Source organism: Platichthys flesus, chromosome 4 (genome assembly GCF_949316205.1).
Source record: "Platichthys flesus chromosome 4, fPlaFle2.1, whole genome shotgun sequence".
Classification (NCBI taxonomy): Eukaryota; Metazoa; Chordata; class Actinopteri; order Pleuronectiformes; family Pleuronectidae; genus Platichthys; species Platichthys flesus.
The window spans coordinates 27,818,669-27,837,427 of NC_084948.1; the positions used below are offsets into that span (position 1 = coordinate 27,818,669).

An 18,759-nucleotide genomic window follows, 5' to 3' on the forward strand; every position below is an offset into this window, starting at 1 on the left:
TGATGTAACTGTCACCAGACCAGTAAACAAGTAGAGACAGGAAGTCCCTGAGGACGTCAGGGCGGGAGAACCTGACAAACACAAATATGATTTATTGAGCTGATGATCCAATGAAAGCCACATGGAGCCGACTCGGCTGACAGCCACGACCTCCACGACCTCCTCACCTCGTGACCTCCGCTCCACCAGAAGAGGATTCATTCACAGCTCCTCGTTCTGCATCTCCTCGCTGCACGAGGTTAAAAGTCCATCGCAGATTCCTCAGCTGACATGAGATGATTCGCCCGCTAACCGAGTTTCAGGCGTTTTCTCATTGTGGGAAACAATCGCTTCCATTCATCCGCCGATCCCCCCCCACCACCACCACCACAGCCTGAAAACTCAACACACAACATCCATACCACACAACGCACAGATCTAAAAGGGGAATCCGGCACATTGAGGCGCAGAGACACAAACAGGAAGTGAGAAGAAGGTTCAGAGTCCGAGGGAAAAATAAATCACTGAGATTTAGATTTTAACACGTTAACCATTGTTGTTCTTCACGTTATTGTTCTTTTTCCTAAATGAGCAGATATAATCCTCATTTATGTCCCAGCTGCAGACATCACACACACACACACACACACATACACACACACACACTCACACACACAGACACGCAACTAAGAGAACAATAGCAGTTTCACAAATAAGAGAATATTTATCAGTGGAGTCATTCACAGGAAATTCTGCTTACATTCAACAAGAATGTACAGTAACACACACTCATAGACACACACACAGTGTGTTCATGTCTTCAGAGGACATTTTAAAGACTATAGTTGATTCCTTGTGTGTCCGTGACAGTCAGTGTCCGCAGGCTTCATGTTGTCTGATTGTGAGTCTGGAACATTCCTGTGAACACGATTTCCTCAGATATGCTTTGAGGGAATTTCTTCAAATTGGTCACATATAACAACTCGGCCTCAGGAATTAACTGACTAGGTTTTTGGTGGTCAAAGGTCAAAGGTTAAGGTCACGTGACCTCACAAAGCACATTTGTTATCGTGTGAAGCTGATGAAATGTAAGTGACCTCGTTCTGGAGGAAAGTCACTTTCTCTTTTCGGTTGTTTCATTTCGTCTGAAACTGAAATGTTGTGTGAAATAATCCTTATTGTGTTTTTTACTGTTAATTCTACAGTTGTCTCACATCTTGAGGTTTTATGTTCACATCCATGTTCCATAGTTTTACAGCTTTTATTTTATTAATGTTAGTTAACTTCACTCACACTCGTCTCCATGACTTTAAATGACCTCACATTCACTTCTGACTCCCATCGACGACCTCTCCTCACGTTAACCTTTGTCCTGTGATTTCATATTTGTGCTGGTTTTAGGTTCCAGTCTCCTCCTTCCTGTCCGAGATGCTGGTTTTATTTCCCGTGGACTCGATGCTGTGATGCAGCTGTTAACGAAGTCGAGCTTTATGAAGTCAAACCTCAGCTCATCGCTCCCGTTCTGGATCTCTATGAAATCTATGGAATCTATGAAATCTATGAAATCTATGAAATCTAAGAATAGAAGGATTAGATCATCAAACGTCTCCTCACTAAACCCAGAACACAATCTAGATCAGGTTGACGCTGCCTTCAGTCACTGGGTCTGTGGATTGACCTGGAGTCTGCTCATCTTTTAAAAACCTCTCTTCTACCAAAGTTAAAGTTATTAACTATTCATTATTATTATTTACATTATTCCTTATATAAGAACAGTAATTCACTTTACTCAGTTTTATCTGTCACATGATGTTTTGTGAAAAGTTCTGCACACACTGTGAACTCACATGTTAACACACACACAGGTCATACAACATCCTTTGTCACTGTGGATATTGTTTCTATTCTATACATATTTATTATTTCCTTGTTTATTTTTCTGTAACTTTAACTGAAGACTATTTTTTTATTGTCCTCTTTGCCGCCGCAGCACAGAAACTGCCACCCCCCCGTGGGACTAACACAATCATATCTTATGTAAACACAAAGGTTTGAATTCAAGTACACACTCTATTTAAAAACACACTGATTGTGTTGGTTCCGGATTAATAATAAACTTTAAACTTTTATATGTTTAACATTTAAAAACGCCTTTCGTTAAATATGTTACACACGTTAAACACACAAACACACACACAGCTTGCACTGTTAATCCCTCTCTAAGTGTATTACAGTCTCACTTGCAGTGACTCAGCGTAACACACAGACACGTGAGCGCAGCAAGAGACGCACAACTGAAATCTGCTGTAAGACAATAAAAAACTATGAAACACTCATGTACACACACACAGACACACACAAACACACACACACGTTATCACACATCCGTTAAATGACACAACACTTTTCTAAATGATGTTATTAACTTTATAAAATCTGTGAATGATAAAAACTGGTCGCTTAGATTCAAGAGAGACAAATATTAAATTCTAGTCTATGTTGAACTCTTGTTCCTCAACTTGTGAAGATATAAATAAAAATACTTTTAAAAACAAGAGAGATTATGACGAGTTGTTATGAGTCAATGAAGGAAAGTGAGAAATACATTTGCTCACATTCACAAACTCAAAATGATGTAGAAAACATGAATCTTCAATTTATTTTATTAAATATCTTCAAACAAATGTAAAAAACAAATACATATTCAGTTCATAATAATGTATTTGGTAAAACAAGGGATGTGACGCTGCAGAAACTGAAGAGAAGCGTTTTTCTTTTCATGGATTTTCTTGCTGCTTCAGGTCGAAGTGATAGTTGATGTAAACGTAGATCTACATCACATAGATCAGTCTCAAACTGATGTCAGATCAGCTGATCCGTTCAAAACACAACTCAACAACCTGCACTTTGTTTAACGTCACATTACAAAGTTCAAAAACTAAATGAAATGATCACGACCCTTTCCACGTTATCAAATTTCACACACACCCCCCCCCCCACACACACACACACACACACACACACACACACACACACGATGAGTTTGATTTCTGAATTGACTTCAACATTTCACTGCGAGTCATTTTATGAAGTGAATATAAAACGTTGTACAAAATATTGTGTTCATATATATGAAGTATGTATGAAGTATATACGCTCCAGGATGTATTCAGTGTCCGTGGGACTTTAATGTAACTGGCTGTGACTTGTATTTCTTCTCTCACTGTTTCTCTGATGACTTCTCTCGACTTCACAGCGAGTCCTTCAGGGACGACTCAGATTAGATTTAAAAACTGTTTCAGTCGCTGAAGCTCCATTAACGTGCTGCAGCGTCAGGCGGGTACACAACTCTCTGAACAAGCTTTTTCCCTGACGCACAAAATGCATCATTACATTTGACAGGTTCTGCCGGAGGGATTCGGCTACAGGCACACGCTCTGCACCGAAGAAGAAACTCTATAAATTCAGTTTGGCAGCAGGAGAATCCAAATGTTTTCATATTTAAAATCTTTTAACGCTGTGTGAAGAACAAGAGACGTGACAAAGATCTTCTCTCAGCGTCTGGAAGGAACAACTTTTATATCTTCACCTCTTTAAAGATTTGACCCGACCAGATGAGAGAAGGAGGATCTGAACTGAGCTGATTGTTTTTCATGTGCGAGCATTGAAACGCACAAATGTTCTACTGGACACGGTGAGTTTCAAACCCCTGACCTGTCGACCCCGAGGGGAAGGTGCTTGGTTCACACCCCCGAGCTGGTGTTCAGGTGGGGGGGGGCCCGTTGACATATCTCAGCGCCAGGTGGAAGCTCCGCGGCGTCCGGTCGCTCCGGTGGCACGGAGAGTCCTGGAGGACCCAGGTGAGACCGGCCAGCAGGGCCAGAGCTGCAGCCAGGAGGAGGAAGAGGAGGGTCGGGGAGGAGGAGGTGCTGGACGTCACTCTGTGGAGGAGGAGGAGGAGGAGGTGAACATGTCAGAAGAAGAAGGAGCAGAACATACGGTCGGACAAAAAGAGAAGAATCAAATGAAGGAGTGGAGTCGTGGGATGAGACCTGAACGGATCCTGAACCCATCGCCTCGCAGATTTTCAGAATTTGATTTTAGAAACAAAAAGTTCTGTAATTTGGTTTCCAGGGAATTCAAACCAGGTTCAGAGAAAGTTTCATTTGATTTGATAAATGATTATTTGTTTTCAGGGATTAATCCTGACTTCACTGTGTGTCTTTGTCTTGTGTGTGAGTGTTTGTGTTGTCTCACCTGAGTTTGGACAAACTGCGCTCCTCTTCTTCACAACAGGACGATTCTTCATCAGCCTGAAACACAGAGTTCTGTTCATCATCAGTCTCACGATGAAAACGTGAGAATAAGAATAAATCAGTTTATAGTTTAGAAGTTACATGTCAAGCTAATAGCATGTTAGCTCTGGATCTGCTTCTTAATCAATTAGTCATAACCTGAACAGATTTATGAATTAATAAAACTTTGAACTATCAGGGTTATTTTTTTCCAATATTTTGACCTAATATTGATTAATTTCTTTCTGAGTTAATAACTCTGCAGGAGGTGGTGACTCACACTTTCTATTCGATCGTCTTTGAACAGCCTCTGTCTATGAATTTACTTGAAGCACAAAGTCGATTCAATCTGATATAATTTCCTCTAAGACATGATTTATATCCATATTCAGCCGTTTCTGATCTCCACTGAGAAGAGCTGTTCTCAAATCTGGCTTTCAGGTTAGTTTCCCTCTCGATTGTGATAGATACAAACTGAATGCTTCTAAACCCCAGACGCTGTGACCTCCGAGTCGACCTTGAACAACTTGTATTCCGACTCCTCTTCTCCTCCTCGTCCGTCTTGGTTCATCTCCACTTCCTGTTCGTGGACGTTTCCTGAAAGACGGCGTGAGGAAGAGGAAACGAGAGGAGGAAGTGGGCTTTGTGTTTCACTCCTGGTTTTACGGCGACAGTTAAAGTGCAGCCGGAGCTCGACACAAATCAAGACTTTATGGATTCATCCTGTGGCCGCGGACGAGACGAGGAAGAGGAGGATAAACAGACGCCCGGTGACAAGAGAGAGAAAGTGAAGGTCGATGAATCTCATACAGACAGAGACTCAGAAATCCATCTCTACTGGAGAGGGAGAGCGAACTGATGAATGTGGACACAGCCACAACAATCTGTTCCTAAAACCACATCAGCAAGTTACATGTGTGATTCACAACCACACAACATAATCTTACATAAAGAATCTAAACAAACAGACAAAAAGCCAAGTTGATATTCTTCCCACCCACAAAGCTAACCACGTGAAAGAGCGGGAGCTAGGAGTGTTTCAGTCAGAGGCTGAGAAGAGGTTCAGCAGCGGTGAGCGTCACTTCATTGACCAGAGGAGTTGTTGAGATATTTCTGGATCAAAGTGGTGAAGTCATTAGTGCGGCTAATAAAAATCTAATTGTGTTGCTAAATTGTTAAAGTCACATTCCTTGTGGGCATGTTGGTAAATTAAGTATTTAACCATCAAGGAGCTTTTTCATAGACGAATCTACACACGTTTCATTTATGTTCCTCTATAAGACAACCAAGAGTTTGAGAAGCTGTGTTTCAGTTTTACTAAATAATTCCAGACCACACAAAGAAGAAAAACATTAAGATACAAACACAGAGTGAAATCAAAATAGTTTGAATGTTTTCTTAATAAAGAAAAACATGAAAATCATAATAATCTGTGATGTGTCAGTTTGGTAACAGATCAAAGGTTCACTCACTTCTCAGTTTGGTAACAGATCAAAGGTTCACTCACTTCTCAGTTTGGTAACAGATCAAAGGTTGAAGTTCCCTCACCTCGTCCGTCTGCACAGCTTTGGAACAGGAAGTCCTCCTCTCTGGAGGGGCGGGGCTCCGAACTCCCAGCCACGCCCTCACTCGGCCGCCATCGAAGCTGATCGGATCGCTATCCTGCCCGTCAGGCGTCGAGGTCGCCCACTGGTGGTCGCTCGGCTGTAGCTCCTCCTCCTGGGTCGCGGGGTGGGTGTGGTCCTGCCACGCCGGAAGCTGCACCGAAAACAGAAGAGTTCACTTTGGAAACACAACATTATGTTCAGGTGCAACACAACATTATCTTCAGGTGCTTTGTGTCAAACCAGTGTTTCCCATCATTCATCTCGACAACTTCTAATTTAAACATAGAAGATCGTGACTTAGTGTTCTGCTGCACTGTGTAGCTGAGGGCTGTGATATCATCCATAACGTTTTTACCATCCACGTTGACAGACCTCATAGTCTGAACCTGTCACTCCGAGTTCGTTGTTCGTGAGTGAACCTCATGTGCAACACATCCAGGTTTCATCTGTCGCACAACTACCACACAAAGCCTTTACTTTGACAAGGAACCGTTTTATGGACAGAGATACTTATACTTGTGGCAAAGTGGACGTGTTGAGGCCTTCACTGTTCAGACTTCCAAGTTTTAAAAGAAATTATAACAAATACTTAAAAGTAACTTCGATCTCTGCTGAGAGTCGAGTTTGAAGTCGTCTCCTCCGGGCGGTGACATCACCCAATAAACAAACAAACACTTTGATGTCTTTGTTGTGACGCTGCAGTAAATCAGATCCAGTTCACGTGAGTCGGGTTCAACGACAGTGCAGCAGCAGTGTGTGTGTGTGTGTGTGTGTGTGTGTGTGTGTGTGTGTGTGTGTGTGTGTGTGTGTGTGTGTGTGTGTGTGTGCGTGTGCGTGGGGGGGGGGGGCTCTGTTGTTCGTCCTGTTGCCCAGTTTCCCTCCGACTGTCTCTCAGCTGCCGACAGTGTTTCTGTGCCTCGCCACAATAAAAGCTAAAAAGAGAAACTGAAACCTTCACATTAAAAGAAAGAAAGCAGCGTCCTCATCAGGAACGCTGTGTGTTCCCTTGTTTTAGAGAATGATGTCATCAAACCAGGAAGAAGACACCACTTGTGTTTGGTCAGATGTGTGTGCGTGTGTGTGTGTGTACTCACCAAGTCTTCTTCCTGGTTTGTGATGTCACTGCTGATGTCAGACGGACAGCTGCGCGAACTAAAGAAGCTCCACCTCTTTAGGACGTCTCCTGCAGAACACACACACACACACACACACACACACACACACACACACACACACACACACACACACACACACACACACACACACACACACACACACACACACACACACACACACACACACACACACACACACACACACACACACACACACACACACACACACACACTCAATTGTTAGCAGTCTCAAAGGTGACGGTGGATAAACGGAGCCAAAGATTGAGATGAAGATTGACGTGGACATGTGACGTGGACATGTGACGTGGACATGTGACGTGGACATGTGACGTGGACATGTGAGCATGAAGCAGCAGCTAAACGAAGCGAGTCTAGCGTTAGTCTAAGACGTAGTGAGAACAAACATCCACCTGTCCCGACGCTGAAGGAGGACGAGTCGCCGTCCTCACAGGAAACAGAGCGTCCGATATCAACAGAGGGGTCCCACTCCAGTCCCAGGTGCTCATTGGTAGGAAAGGACGGAGGAGGAGGCGGGTGGTGGACGGGGGAGGTCAGTGTGGGATGAGCTGATTGGCCGAAATCTGGACAAGAGAAGGAAGAAGAAACGTTGATTAATTCTTGATTGACAGATTTATGATTGAATTCAAATGTTTGTCATTTACCTCTAGGACGGTTAAAACCTTCAGGGACGTCCAGGTGAGAGTTATCAAGCGCTCCCTCGTCCTCTAACAGAGACTCTGATGGACAACCTGAGTCTGTGGCCAGAATCCAGTCGTCCTCAAACACCTGGAGGAGGAGGAGGAGGAGGAGGAGGAGGAGGAGGAGGAGGAGGAAGAGGAGGATGAGGAGGAGGAGGAGGTAGAGGAAGAGGAGGAGGAGGGGGAGGAAGAGGTAGAGGAGGAGGAGGGGGAAGAGGGGGAGGAGGAAGAGGAGGAGGAAGAGGAGGAGGAGGAGGAAGAGGGGGAGGAGGAAGAGGAAGAGGAGGAGGAGGAGAAGGAGGAAGAGGAGGAGGAGGAGGAAGAGGGGGAGGAGGAAGAGGAGGAGGAGGAGTTCACTTCATCAGTTCTACGTCCTGTGATTGGTCAGAAGTCAAAACTATCCAGAAATGTTTAGTAAAAATGTGAACTTGTGGTTATAAAGCAATATGTGGCCTCACAGTGTGTGTTTGTGTGTGTGTGTGTGTGTACCAGTCTCATGCTAAGCAGTCGTGTGTGTGTCCGTGCGATGTTGCTGTACACGTCGCTGCAGTGGCGCAGCAGCTCCAGCAGGCGTCTCTCTACTCGCTGAGAGTCGCTCGTCTCACTGCGTTGGATCAACAGCTCGCCGCGCCGCAGGAGGGCGTTCACACGACCCGAGTTCTCACACACACACTGCTGGAAGGACTGACACACACACACACACACACACATTAAACGACAAGTAAATATGCACAAGGTAAGAACACACACACAAACACACAACCACACACACACACTACCTGCAGGCGTCTCAGCTTCTCACAGCTGTTTCCTTTCAGGTGATCGACCGCAGTCAGACGGACGTCTAGGTTGGCCAACCACAGAGCAAGCTCCTCCCTCTCCGTCTCAAACTCCTCCCACTCTGAGATGAAGAGCTGAGAGAGAGAGAGTGAGAGAGAGAGAGACAGAGAGAGGGAGAGAGACAGAGAGAGAGGGAGACAGAGAGACAGAGAGAGAGAGAGAGAGAGAGAGAGAGAGAGAGAGAGAGAGAGAGAGAGAGCGAAAGAGCAAGAGAGAGAGAGACAGAGAGAGAGAGACAGAGAGACAGAGAGAGAGAGAGAGAGAGAGAGAGAGTGAGAGACAGAGAGACAGAGAGAGAGACAGAGAGAGAGAGAGAGAGAGACAGAGAGAGAGACACAGAGAGAGAGAGAGAGAGAGAGAGAGAGAGAGAGAGAGAGAGCATGTTACAGATGTTTTTAAAGACATTTCAGAGGACACATCTGGAGGGACTCGGACCTTCAGCCGTGCTGTGACCGTCTCCAGTTTGGCGTTGACCTCGTCCCATCGTGGCCCACACTCCCTCGCCGCCGCCAGCAGCCGGGCCCGCATGGCGCCGGTGAACAGTCGGGTCAGCGTTCGATTCCTGAGGGTCAGGCCGTCCACCTGGACGAGCTGAGGTCCGGCTTCGCGCCGCAGCCTCTGCACACACGAGTCACAGCGGAGGTGAAGTCACGTTTGAGGTCGATTGAATTGGACTGAATGCAGCGCTCCATGTTGTTTGTCCGGTGGAACATCAGGAGCATGACACGCCTCCTCGCCGTGCGGGGAGCGAGCACCAGGTCTCCCGGCAGCGACCAACCAGACAGCAGAATCTGATTTGGACAAACAAGGAGGCTCTACGGCTCCTCGGCCCGAGGGTCAGAGGCTCGCAGCCCGCTCCCTCTTTGTGATAGAAGGTGCTACGACACAAACATACTGCCGCCTTCAGCTTTTATTTACGCCCTCGCAGGATTCACTGTTTGACCTGAACCTGACCTTTGACCTGACTTCGCTCCCACATGGGTTTTTCTTTCCTGGAGCGAAAACAGATCTGAGACACGAAAAGTGGTCAGTCAGAGGTCAGAGGTCAGAGCTGGAGACCAATCAGAAAAGAGGAAGAACATCTGTGACGTGGAAACTTTCAATGTTAAGAAAACAATCTTTTAATCTCTAATGGTGAGTCGCTGTAAATGTTCAAAAATGAATTTAGTGCATGTTTGAATTCTCAAGAACAAAATCCACGTCTCACCTCAAACGTCCTCAGATCTTTTTTGGCGGCAGAGTAGGTGACTGGGGGGGCGTTTGGGGAACTGACGGCCTGCTCAGCCAATCGCAGCCAAGCGTCCAGGTGGGCGTGGTCCTTCATGAACTGGTGCCAGAGGATCCACCTCCTCTCCAGCCTGGAAACACACAAGACAAATATTAAACTACACAATTCTCTCTGAGGAGACATGGAAATTATACACTTAGAATTACACAAATATGTTTCACGACAAACGTTTCATGAAACTTGATTATTATGAATTTTATATTGTTCTGTTAATCATTTTATTTCCCACCGCTCACAGCCCTTCACCTCGTGTCTCGACTCCAGCCATCGTCTGGAGTCGAACTGGTCTCCAGTGGGGACGAGGTGAACGGGTTCAGAGGCGTCTCCATGGGTCCTGACCTCAGGTCAGCTGGACCTGCGGAGACACCGAGCACAGACGATGAGTTCAACTCTAACGTGAGGACACCGACGTCTCACAGGAACGTGAAGCAGCTGATCACAGGCTGGTCACTGACGTCCAGCAGGGGGCGCTGGACATCAGCTTGAGCCATGACCTCTTGACCTGCAGGTAAAGTGAAACTTCGACTTCAATCCACTTCGATCATAACTCAACTAATCGATCAGGATTTATGACTGTATTGATCGAGTGCTTCATTAATAACTTTTGTTAAAACAGTTGCCGACTTCCGGGGGGGGGGGGGGGGGGGGGGTTGAGACACTTTGTAGTAGTGTATTCATGATCCGGTTCTGATCTGAGTAAAGGGACGGATCCAGGAGCGGTTCAGATGGACACTGGTTTAAGACACAAACACACACTTCCTGTCGTGTTCTGCCCGACAACAGGTTACATCACGTCCAGAATGTGTGGAGAGGTAGACGAAGATGAAGACACAGGTGTCACACCACATAGACATCTGTTCAACATGTGGACGCAAAAAGACACACACACACACACACCACACAGCTGTTTCCCCGAGTGAGCTGGAGCGGTGCCTCATTATGTAGATTTACCGGAGAGAGAGAGAGAGACAGAGGGAAAGAGAGAGAGAGAGAGAGAGACAGAGGGAAAGAGAGAGAGAGAGAGAGAGAGAGAGAGAGAGAGACAGAGGGAAAGATAGAGAGAGACAGAGGGAAAGAGAGAGAGAGAGAGAGAGACAGAGGGAAAGAGAGAGAGAGAGAGAGAGAGAGAGAGAGACAGAGGGAAAGATAGAGAGAGACAGAGGGAAAGAGAGAGAGAGAGAGAGACAGAGGGAAAGAGAGAGCATCTTTATCTAGTTGATGAGTCACCAGCTGCAGCACGCACACGCACGCACGAACACACGAACACACGAACACACACACACACACACACACACACACACACACACACACACACACACACACACACACACACCTTGTATTTTCATTCATGCCGTTTTTGCTCTCGACTCTGAATCCGATCCAACAACATCCGAGCTGAGTCTCTGGTGAGGTCAGAGGTCAGAGGTCAGAAGTCACTCCTGGAGGAATCTAAAGGGCTTTATCTACCAGGGGAGAGGTTGGATTAAAATAACTATTATCAATCAATCAAATGTTGTCAGGAGGCGCCTGAATTCAAACTGCATTAGTGAAACACCTGAAATGTCCCAACACAACGAGGACACACTGAGACACACAACCTCTGCTGCAGGAGAACACACTGCAGTGAAACACAGAGGAGATGTTTCATCCTGTTCAGATCCTGCTCCAGATGAAAGCATCAGGCTTCATGTGGTTTGTGGAGGAGAAGGATTTTTTCAGCCGGGTGATAAAAGGTGAGGTCGACCACCCGGTGCCTGAGATGATCAGTTTCCAGGTAACTGCTCTGACAGGAAGTCGAGTCTTAATCTAACAAATGAGAAGAGGATCTAGTTTCAGAAACTTTATCTCAAACACCTCAAGCTGCTTTTTCTCTTTCACCACATTTAAGCTCACAAGTGGTTTTTCATCGTGTCCTGGTTTTTGAAGCTACTTTGAATAAATCGTATTAAATGATTTATGCTGACGTCAGTGAAAGTCTCCTGATTCTCCTGTTGTTGTACACGTGGCTGTTCCGGCTGCTCTGAAGTCAGATCAGCGTGACGGACCGGGGGGGGGGCAGCTCATCTCCAGCACTAAGACCCGTCCCTGCAGAGACCATGAGGACTTCACCTTCCTCCCTTTAAACGGAGGACAGAAGAGGAAGAGGAGTGGGGTTATTAGGATTAAAGAATTGCTTTTGTTGGACCTGATAGTGACTCTGAGCTGAAGACGGAGATTAGGAAAGTGAAGACTCCGAGGACTCGGCTTAGACCCGTTCATACAAACGGCCTGAGACACGAACCTCACGGTTGAACAGCGGAGGCACAAGGGGCGGAGCTTAGATTGGACGCAGTGTTGTGTTATGAGGCCTGAGGACCGAGACGTCCCACACATGCACATCAAGGGAAAACACACCTGCAAAGATGACAACACACCTGCAAAAGCCACACAATGCAAACACAAACACAACAGATGGGAGCGGTGACAGAATTTAACAATGAAACAAGCTGAGTTTGCCGTCACTTGAAATATGATGCCCGTCTACTGGAGATGATGAGGACCCGGAAGCGTCCAGAAGAAAGATCTCACTGTAGCACAACATCTCCAACAGAAGGAGAGTCATAACGTGTGTGTGTGTGTGTGTGTGTGTGTGTGTGTGTGTGTGTCTGTAGAGAAAATCCCGGAGGGTCAGTGAGTGCAGTTCTGAAAATGCTGGAGCGCAGCAGTGAAATGCATCAAACCCTGAAGTTTCCCCGTCGAGCTGAAGAGACAAACGAGTTAGAGCGGCTGCGTTAGAGCTAGAGCGGCTTTCTGCTGAGGAGGTGAGAGAGGTGAGAGGAAGTTAACACTATTAGAGGCAACACTGATTAAAAAAAGAGTTAGAGACTAAGTTAATCATTCCCTCTGCTCCACACACACACAACCACACAACCACACACACAGACACACACCCCTTTCCAGTAGATTTCCAGTGAATTCAGTTTCTCCTTGATGCTGATATTGTGACTGTAGAAGACGAGCAGTGTAAACATGTGTTTCATACACAGATTTATATTTCATTTCTTGCCATGTGAGTTTGCCACTTACAGAGTTCTTAATGAAAATCTTTTCTCCTCCACCTTTTGTGTGTCTTTGTCCACACAACTTACTTTCTTCCTTTTGTCCTCCTCCTCTTCCTCCTCCTCCTCCTCCTCGTCCTCCTCCCTGCCCCCAGAGTCACTCCATTGTCTTCTGTGGACAAAAGGAGGCAAGCAGGGAACAAAAGGCCTTTCTGTCCTCCTCAGAAAGAGAGGGACGGACAGAGGGAGAGGAAAGTGCGGGAGAAAGGGAGACACCTGATTTCTACTAATACTGTGGAGACGCTCGGGAGGAAGAGGAGGAGACGTGAGAAGATCTGGAGAGAGGAGGAGGGTTTACAAATCGTCTCTAAAATAAGCCTGACGTGAGGAAGGAGAGAGAAAATACTCACATGTATTATATGATGTATTAATATATTCTCACTTTCGCAATAAAATCCCCTAAAAAGGCCAAAATCTAAAACATACAACTGTGACCTTAAATTACCAAACACACAGTTCAGGTGTTTAAATGACTCCAGTGACAAACTGGGATTTATCAAAGAGCATCTGGTTTCAGGCACGACGGGAATTAGAATTCTCTGAATGTGTCAGAGGCCTCTTCGTGGTTTCTCTACTGTACGGCTCTTATCTCATGACCCAGATATGTAAATGTGTCTCTGGAGATTTGAATGTTAATGAGCTGACGTGTGGTCACGCGGCAGCTCAGAGAACCACGGGAACATGTGAGTCTGTAACGAGAATCAGTGGTGGATTTAATTTCACATTTATTACAACATGAACATGGCTCATAACGCCACCTAGTGTTTCAAACTGTAAGTATGAGGCTTCTGATGTGAAGAAGCAATAAAGACTCTTTAATGAATAACAATAATAATGTGTTTTAAAGGGTTTAGACTCTTTACGATGACGGTGTATTACGACCACGTGGAAGAAGAACAATGAGATTTTGAGAGTTAAGTTGAACTAAACAGGATGCTCCAGATTCCTCATTTAAAAACCAAACACACAGTGAACTTCTGACTTCTCCCTCAAGCTCGACTTGTGGCCCTTATTCTCTTTTTACACTTCATTCTTGAGATCTCAGAACAGTCTTTTCCGTCAACATGGCTCAGATACTTCTTTACAAGACAAACAAAGTAAAAGCGTTAGTAAAAACAGTGAGGAGTCCTGTACTGCTCCTCCCTGTCGTGTCACTGTCTCAACATTATTCAGTGATTTTATTAAACCAATGAGGAAGCAGAAGCAGCTCGGAGCTCAGGAGGGTTCGAGACTCAGAGGTCGTTGAGAAATAAACGTTCAATCCAGTCGATGGTTTCTGCAACACGATAAAACGTGAACGGGTATCGATCAGTTCTCAGGCTTGAGAGAAGTAACGAGTAACGAGATGTGTTTTTCTTTGGCTCGGTTTGGCTCGGCCTGGCTCGGCCTGGCTCGGCCTGGCTCGGCCTGGCTCAGTTTGGCTCGGCCTGGCTCGGCCTGGCTCAGTTTGGCTCGGCCTGGCTCGGCCTGGCTCAGTTTGGCTCGGCCTGGCTCGGCCTGGCCCTGCAGTGTGTGTCTGCAGAGGCTGGATGTGCTGCAGGTAACAGCAGCCATAAAGCTGAAGGGAGCCGGCTGTTTAATGGTGTAATAACATTATGTGTTGTAATGGGCGTCGAGGGGGGATTAGCCTGCAGATGTTAGCTAGCTGTGAGTCATGGCGGGGGGGGGGGGGTCTGATTCATAATGAAGCCCCTGCAGCCTCAGCTAATAAAACACATTAACACCTTAAAACCTTCTAATCATCTCAGAAACGGTTTCCTCTTCTTCTCGTCCGTCACTTTCTGTTCACAGGTTTTTATCAGATTCATCTCGGGCCAAAGTCCGAGTGTCAGGATGAAAGGGGAGCGGTGGAATCAGAAGAGTGAACTCATTAAACAAGAGAATGGAGATGTTCCTTCAGTGGACGGGTCCTGGTTCCTGGTGGAGATGAGAAGAAGAACGTGCAGCAGCTTCTGAAGTTCAACTCTGAATATTACGACTTGTTCACTGAAACATTTCAACTGAGTTCTCAGAATCAGACTTTTCAGTTCTCTTCATCGTGACCCTGAGACTGATCTGCTGACAGGAAGTGACTCGTGAATAAAAGTGGTAAAATTACAACTTTACTGTTTGAACATTGAGTTTCTTCTTCTGTCACTTTCACACAAAGAGAAGCCTCCAAACAACCAGCTGATTATAAACAGGCAGGTTCCCAACAGACACTGACCCAGTTTGAAGACACTCAAATGAAACATGACAGATAGTAATGTTCACGTCACATGACTCCAGGTGTGAACGGACTCACACTGCTCTCCACTCCTCAGCTCCTGGTGGACACCACCTGCTGTGACACAGATCTGACACCTGACACAGCTACAGTGGGAACGCTGCGGGTGGCGTGGGCTCAGGGACCAATCAGGTTCCAGGGCCATGGAGACCGATGAGATCATCTGAACGTCCACAAACACAGAACATCAACTGAATATTCAATAACTGAGACGTACAGACACTCAGGTCACTGCAACATGAAGGTTCATCGTGGCAGATGGTTCAGAGTTTAATTCACCATGAGAGTAAATAGAAGATGTTTAGTTTCTTGTTGTTGCTTCTATTGAGTCACATCAGAGCTTTGTTTGTGTTTGTTTGTGTTTCTCATTCAGACAGAGCTCAGTGCACGATGGTAGATTCTGCCCGGGTGGCGCCAATCAGCTGTTTAGTTTTCACGTTGCGTCGAACCGAGTTGTTGATCAGTGAACAACTTGTGTCACTGTTGACTTACATCCTTACATCCCAGAGTCTGTTGTTAACGTTGTTGGTTCAAGGATCCACCGGAGACGGCGTCCTGAGAGACAAGTGAGCACACGCCACGCCGGCTGGCCCAGGATCAGCGACACATTCTTATCTGCTCCATCACAACAACCAGTGACACCAACATCCCAGCAACAACCACCCAGTGTCAGAGTGGTGACATCACGTCCCGCTGTGACGTCGACATACATGACACGTGACCCGAGTGCAAAGTGGGCGGGGACATAAAAACAAGTTGAAAAAAGAAAATGATCAAATCCACAACGTCGTCCATTAAAGCTTCAGGTGGTTCAATCAGAGTCCAACACACACACACACACACACAGACACACACACTAAGACACACACACACACAGACAGACAGACACACAGACACACACACAGACACACACACACACACACCTGTAAAGTCATATCCTGGGGGCACAGAGGACACTGGCAGGCCTGTGTGGCTATGAATGACTGCCCCCCCCCCCCCCATCTCTCTCTCTCTCTCTCACACACACCATTAACACACACACTCGCATACCCCCACACACACACAAACACACACACACACACACACAGTAAACAGCTGCAGGTCCCACAACATGAGTAATAACACAAAAACCGGCTCCTGACGTGCACACAGTGTAAATCCTCAGCTTCAAAACAACACACAACACGGACACACAAAGCGGAAGTCAGACTGCAGGTGAACATTATGAAGTGCGTGCGTGATGATATACTGACGTGCAGGTGGATGAGCTCATCGTCCAGGAAGCGAACAAACACAGGAGCAGGTCCCGGATGCTGGACAGGACTCGACACTCGGGTCGCTTCCGGTGTCTCAGGTGCGTCGAGGAGCTGAGGTGTCACCATGAAGCGACGAGCAGCAGGAAGAGCCGTGCGTGAGGAGCCGTGCGTGAGGAGCCGTGCGTGAGGAGCGGTGCGTGACGAGCAGCTGCAACACGAGCTACCTGCGGCAGGTAGGTCACAGGCCCCGCCCCCTCCCAGCCCCACACCTGCCTCAGACACGCCTCCTCCGCCGGGTCCTTGCTCCCCCCCCCTCACTCAGATCCACCTGTAAACACTCGAACTCCTCTCACGTGTTTGTTTGAGTTTCTTCCTGAAGTGTGACAATCACATGATCTGTGAGTCTGTCCCCATGTGTCCCGGGGACGGACCTGAAGGAGGACAGCTGGTCTCTGGATCTGTGAGTCTGTCCCCATGTGTCCCGGGGACGGACCTGGAGGAGGACAGCTGGTCTCTGGATCTGTGAGTCTGTCCCCATGTGTCCCGGGGACGGACCTGGAGGAGGACAGCTGGTCTCTGGATCTGTGAGTCTGTCCCCATGTGTCCCGGGGACGGACCTGGAGGAGGACAGCTGGTCTCTGGATCTGTGAGTCTGTCCCCATGTGTCCCGGGGACGGGCCTGGAGGAGGACAGCTGGTCTCTGGATCTGTGAGTCTGTCCCCATGTGTCCCGGGGACGGGCCTGGAGGAGGACAGCTGGTCTCTGGATCTGTGAGTCTGTCCCCATGTGTCCCGGGGACGGACCTGGAGGAGGACAGCTGGTCTCTGGATCTGTGAGTCTGTCCCCATGTGTCCCGGGGACGGACCTGGAGGAGGACAGCTGGTCTCTGGATCTGTGAGTCTGTCCCCATGTGTCCCGGGGACGGACCTGGAGGAGGACAGCTGGTCTCTGGATCTGTGAGTCTGTCCCCATGTGTCCCGGGGACGGACCTGGAGGAGGACAGCTGGTCTCTGGATCTGTGAGTTTGTCCCCATGTGTCCCGGGGACGGACCTGGAGGAGGACAGCTGGTCTCTGCTTCCTCTTATCAGAGGAGGGAGCAGCTTCCCACAATTCTTTGCAGCAGCCACATTTCAAGCAGCCGTTTGATTCTCCATAGAAGGAAACTTCTTTTCAAACCAGTGGAGTCACAGCACAGGAATCTGTAGCAGGTCTTAATTTCCTAAGATGGCCGACAGACGTCCACCTCGGTCTCCTGAGTCGGGGATTCTCTCAGCAGCTGATGGATTCACTGGGGGATCAGGGGCCGAGGAGCTACATGGACCCACTTCACATGAGGAGCTGCTTCGCCCCCTCAGCAGCTTAGTTCTGCTCTAAGCAGTTACTGAGCTAAGTGGGAGCAGTTTCTCGGACGTAGAAGCTCCGGAGGATTAGCTGGTGGTGGAGTTAATGACAGATGCATCTCCTGGCCTCAGTGAGGACCTTCTTCATGGTTCACTGAGCTAAGACCTCGCAGATCAGACTCAGGAGGGACGACGCTAGAGGGCGGAGCTTAACCATTTCTGGTAACAAGGAAAAAGCAGTTCTGTATTTTCCTCTTTTCAACTTTGAATTAATCGTTTGTTAATCTCGGAATTCGTAAAATGTCCGAAGAAGAATAAGAATTAAGTGAAACCTCGGGGCTGGTCCTGTTTACCAGTGAGTGAGGGATGGAGCATGAAGAAGAAAAGTCTTCATCACCTTCCTTCTTTACTACTTCATGTTAACAGAGAATGTTCCTGGACTAAGGTTCAATAAGAGCATTTCATTCTTTCACCAGATGGGAGGGAGCAGATCTCTGGACCATAAGACTGTAAGTCATTCTCCTCGTGGTTCAGCTTCTCACACCAGAGACCAGAGGGAAACTCCCAACTCAGAACATCTCATCTGGAGCCTTCACACCACCCGGGTCAAACATCCGTGAAACATAATCAGGATGAATATGAGAAAATCATCTTACAGGTATTGAAATGTGTAAATTCCACAGACAGGCAGATTGAAGCAGAGCAGATGGAGCTGAGCAGAACCTCAAAGCTTCACATTCATCTGGGAGAGGAGTTTGGACCTCTAGAGGGAATCAGAAGCTGATTAGGATCCTGAGGGTTCTTCATGCATCTCTTCCTGTTTAGACCCAGAGCTGCTTGAGGGATTACTCATGTACCTCTTATTGTTCAGATCCTCCAGGAGGAGCTGGAGAACATTGTTGGGGAGAAGAACGACTGAACTCGTTTGGACTCCACCTTGAAAACAGAAGCACCA

At 47.2% G+C, this 18,759-nt stretch overlaps 1 protein-coding gene across 4 annotated transcripts; it reads right to left on the reverse strand.

Moving 5' to 3' along the window:
• Nucleotides 1–2,615: 2,615 nt before the first annotated feature.
• On the reverse strand, nucleotides 2,616–16,649 carry si:ch211-137a8.2 (uncharacterized protein LOC777613 homolog). 4 transcript variants are annotated; one of them, XM_062386810.1, is made up of 12 exons: nucleotides 16,461–16,649; nucleotides 10,090–10,198; nucleotides 9,763–9,913; nucleotides 8,991–9,173; nucleotides 8,495–8,629; nucleotides 8,205–8,399; nucleotides 7,680–7,803; nucleotides 7,428–7,598; nucleotides 6,976–7,064; nucleotides 5,823–6,032; nucleotides 4,237–4,292; nucleotides 2,616–3,920 (listed from the first exon to the last, which is right to left on the reverse strand). In XM_062386810.1, the coding sequence occupies exons 2-12, from the start codon at nucleotides 10,170–10,172 to the stop codon at nucleotides 3,743–3,745; spliced, it is 1,575 nt and encodes a 524-aa protein (XP_062242794.1). In that variant the 5' UTR covers nucleotides 10,173–10,198; nucleotides 16,461–16,649; the 3' UTR covers nucleotides 2,616–3,742. The 4 variants fall into 4 exon arrangements, with proteins under 4 accessions (XP_062242794.1, XP_062242793.1, XP_062242796.1 ...); XM_062386809.1 differs by having other exon boundaries at nucleotides 4,237–4,307; XM_062386812.1 differs by having other exon boundaries at nucleotides 3,786–3,920; nucleotides 5,782–6,032.
• Nucleotides 16,650–18,759: the final 2,110 nt, after the last annotated feature.

Coding starts and splice junctions, on each gene's coding strand:
- si:ch211-137a8.2 (XM_062386809.1), bottom strand. CDS start 10,172: ATGGAGACGCCTCTGAACCCGTTCACCTCGTCCCCACTGGAGACCAGT. Junction 7,804..8,204: donor GACTGCTTAGCATGAGACTG/GTACACACACAC, acceptor CTCCTCCTCCAG/GTGTTTGAGGACGACTGGAT. Junction 4,308..5,822: donor AAGCTGTGCAGACGGACGAG/GTGAGGGAACTT, acceptor GATGATGAACAG/AACTCTGTGTTTCAGGCTGA.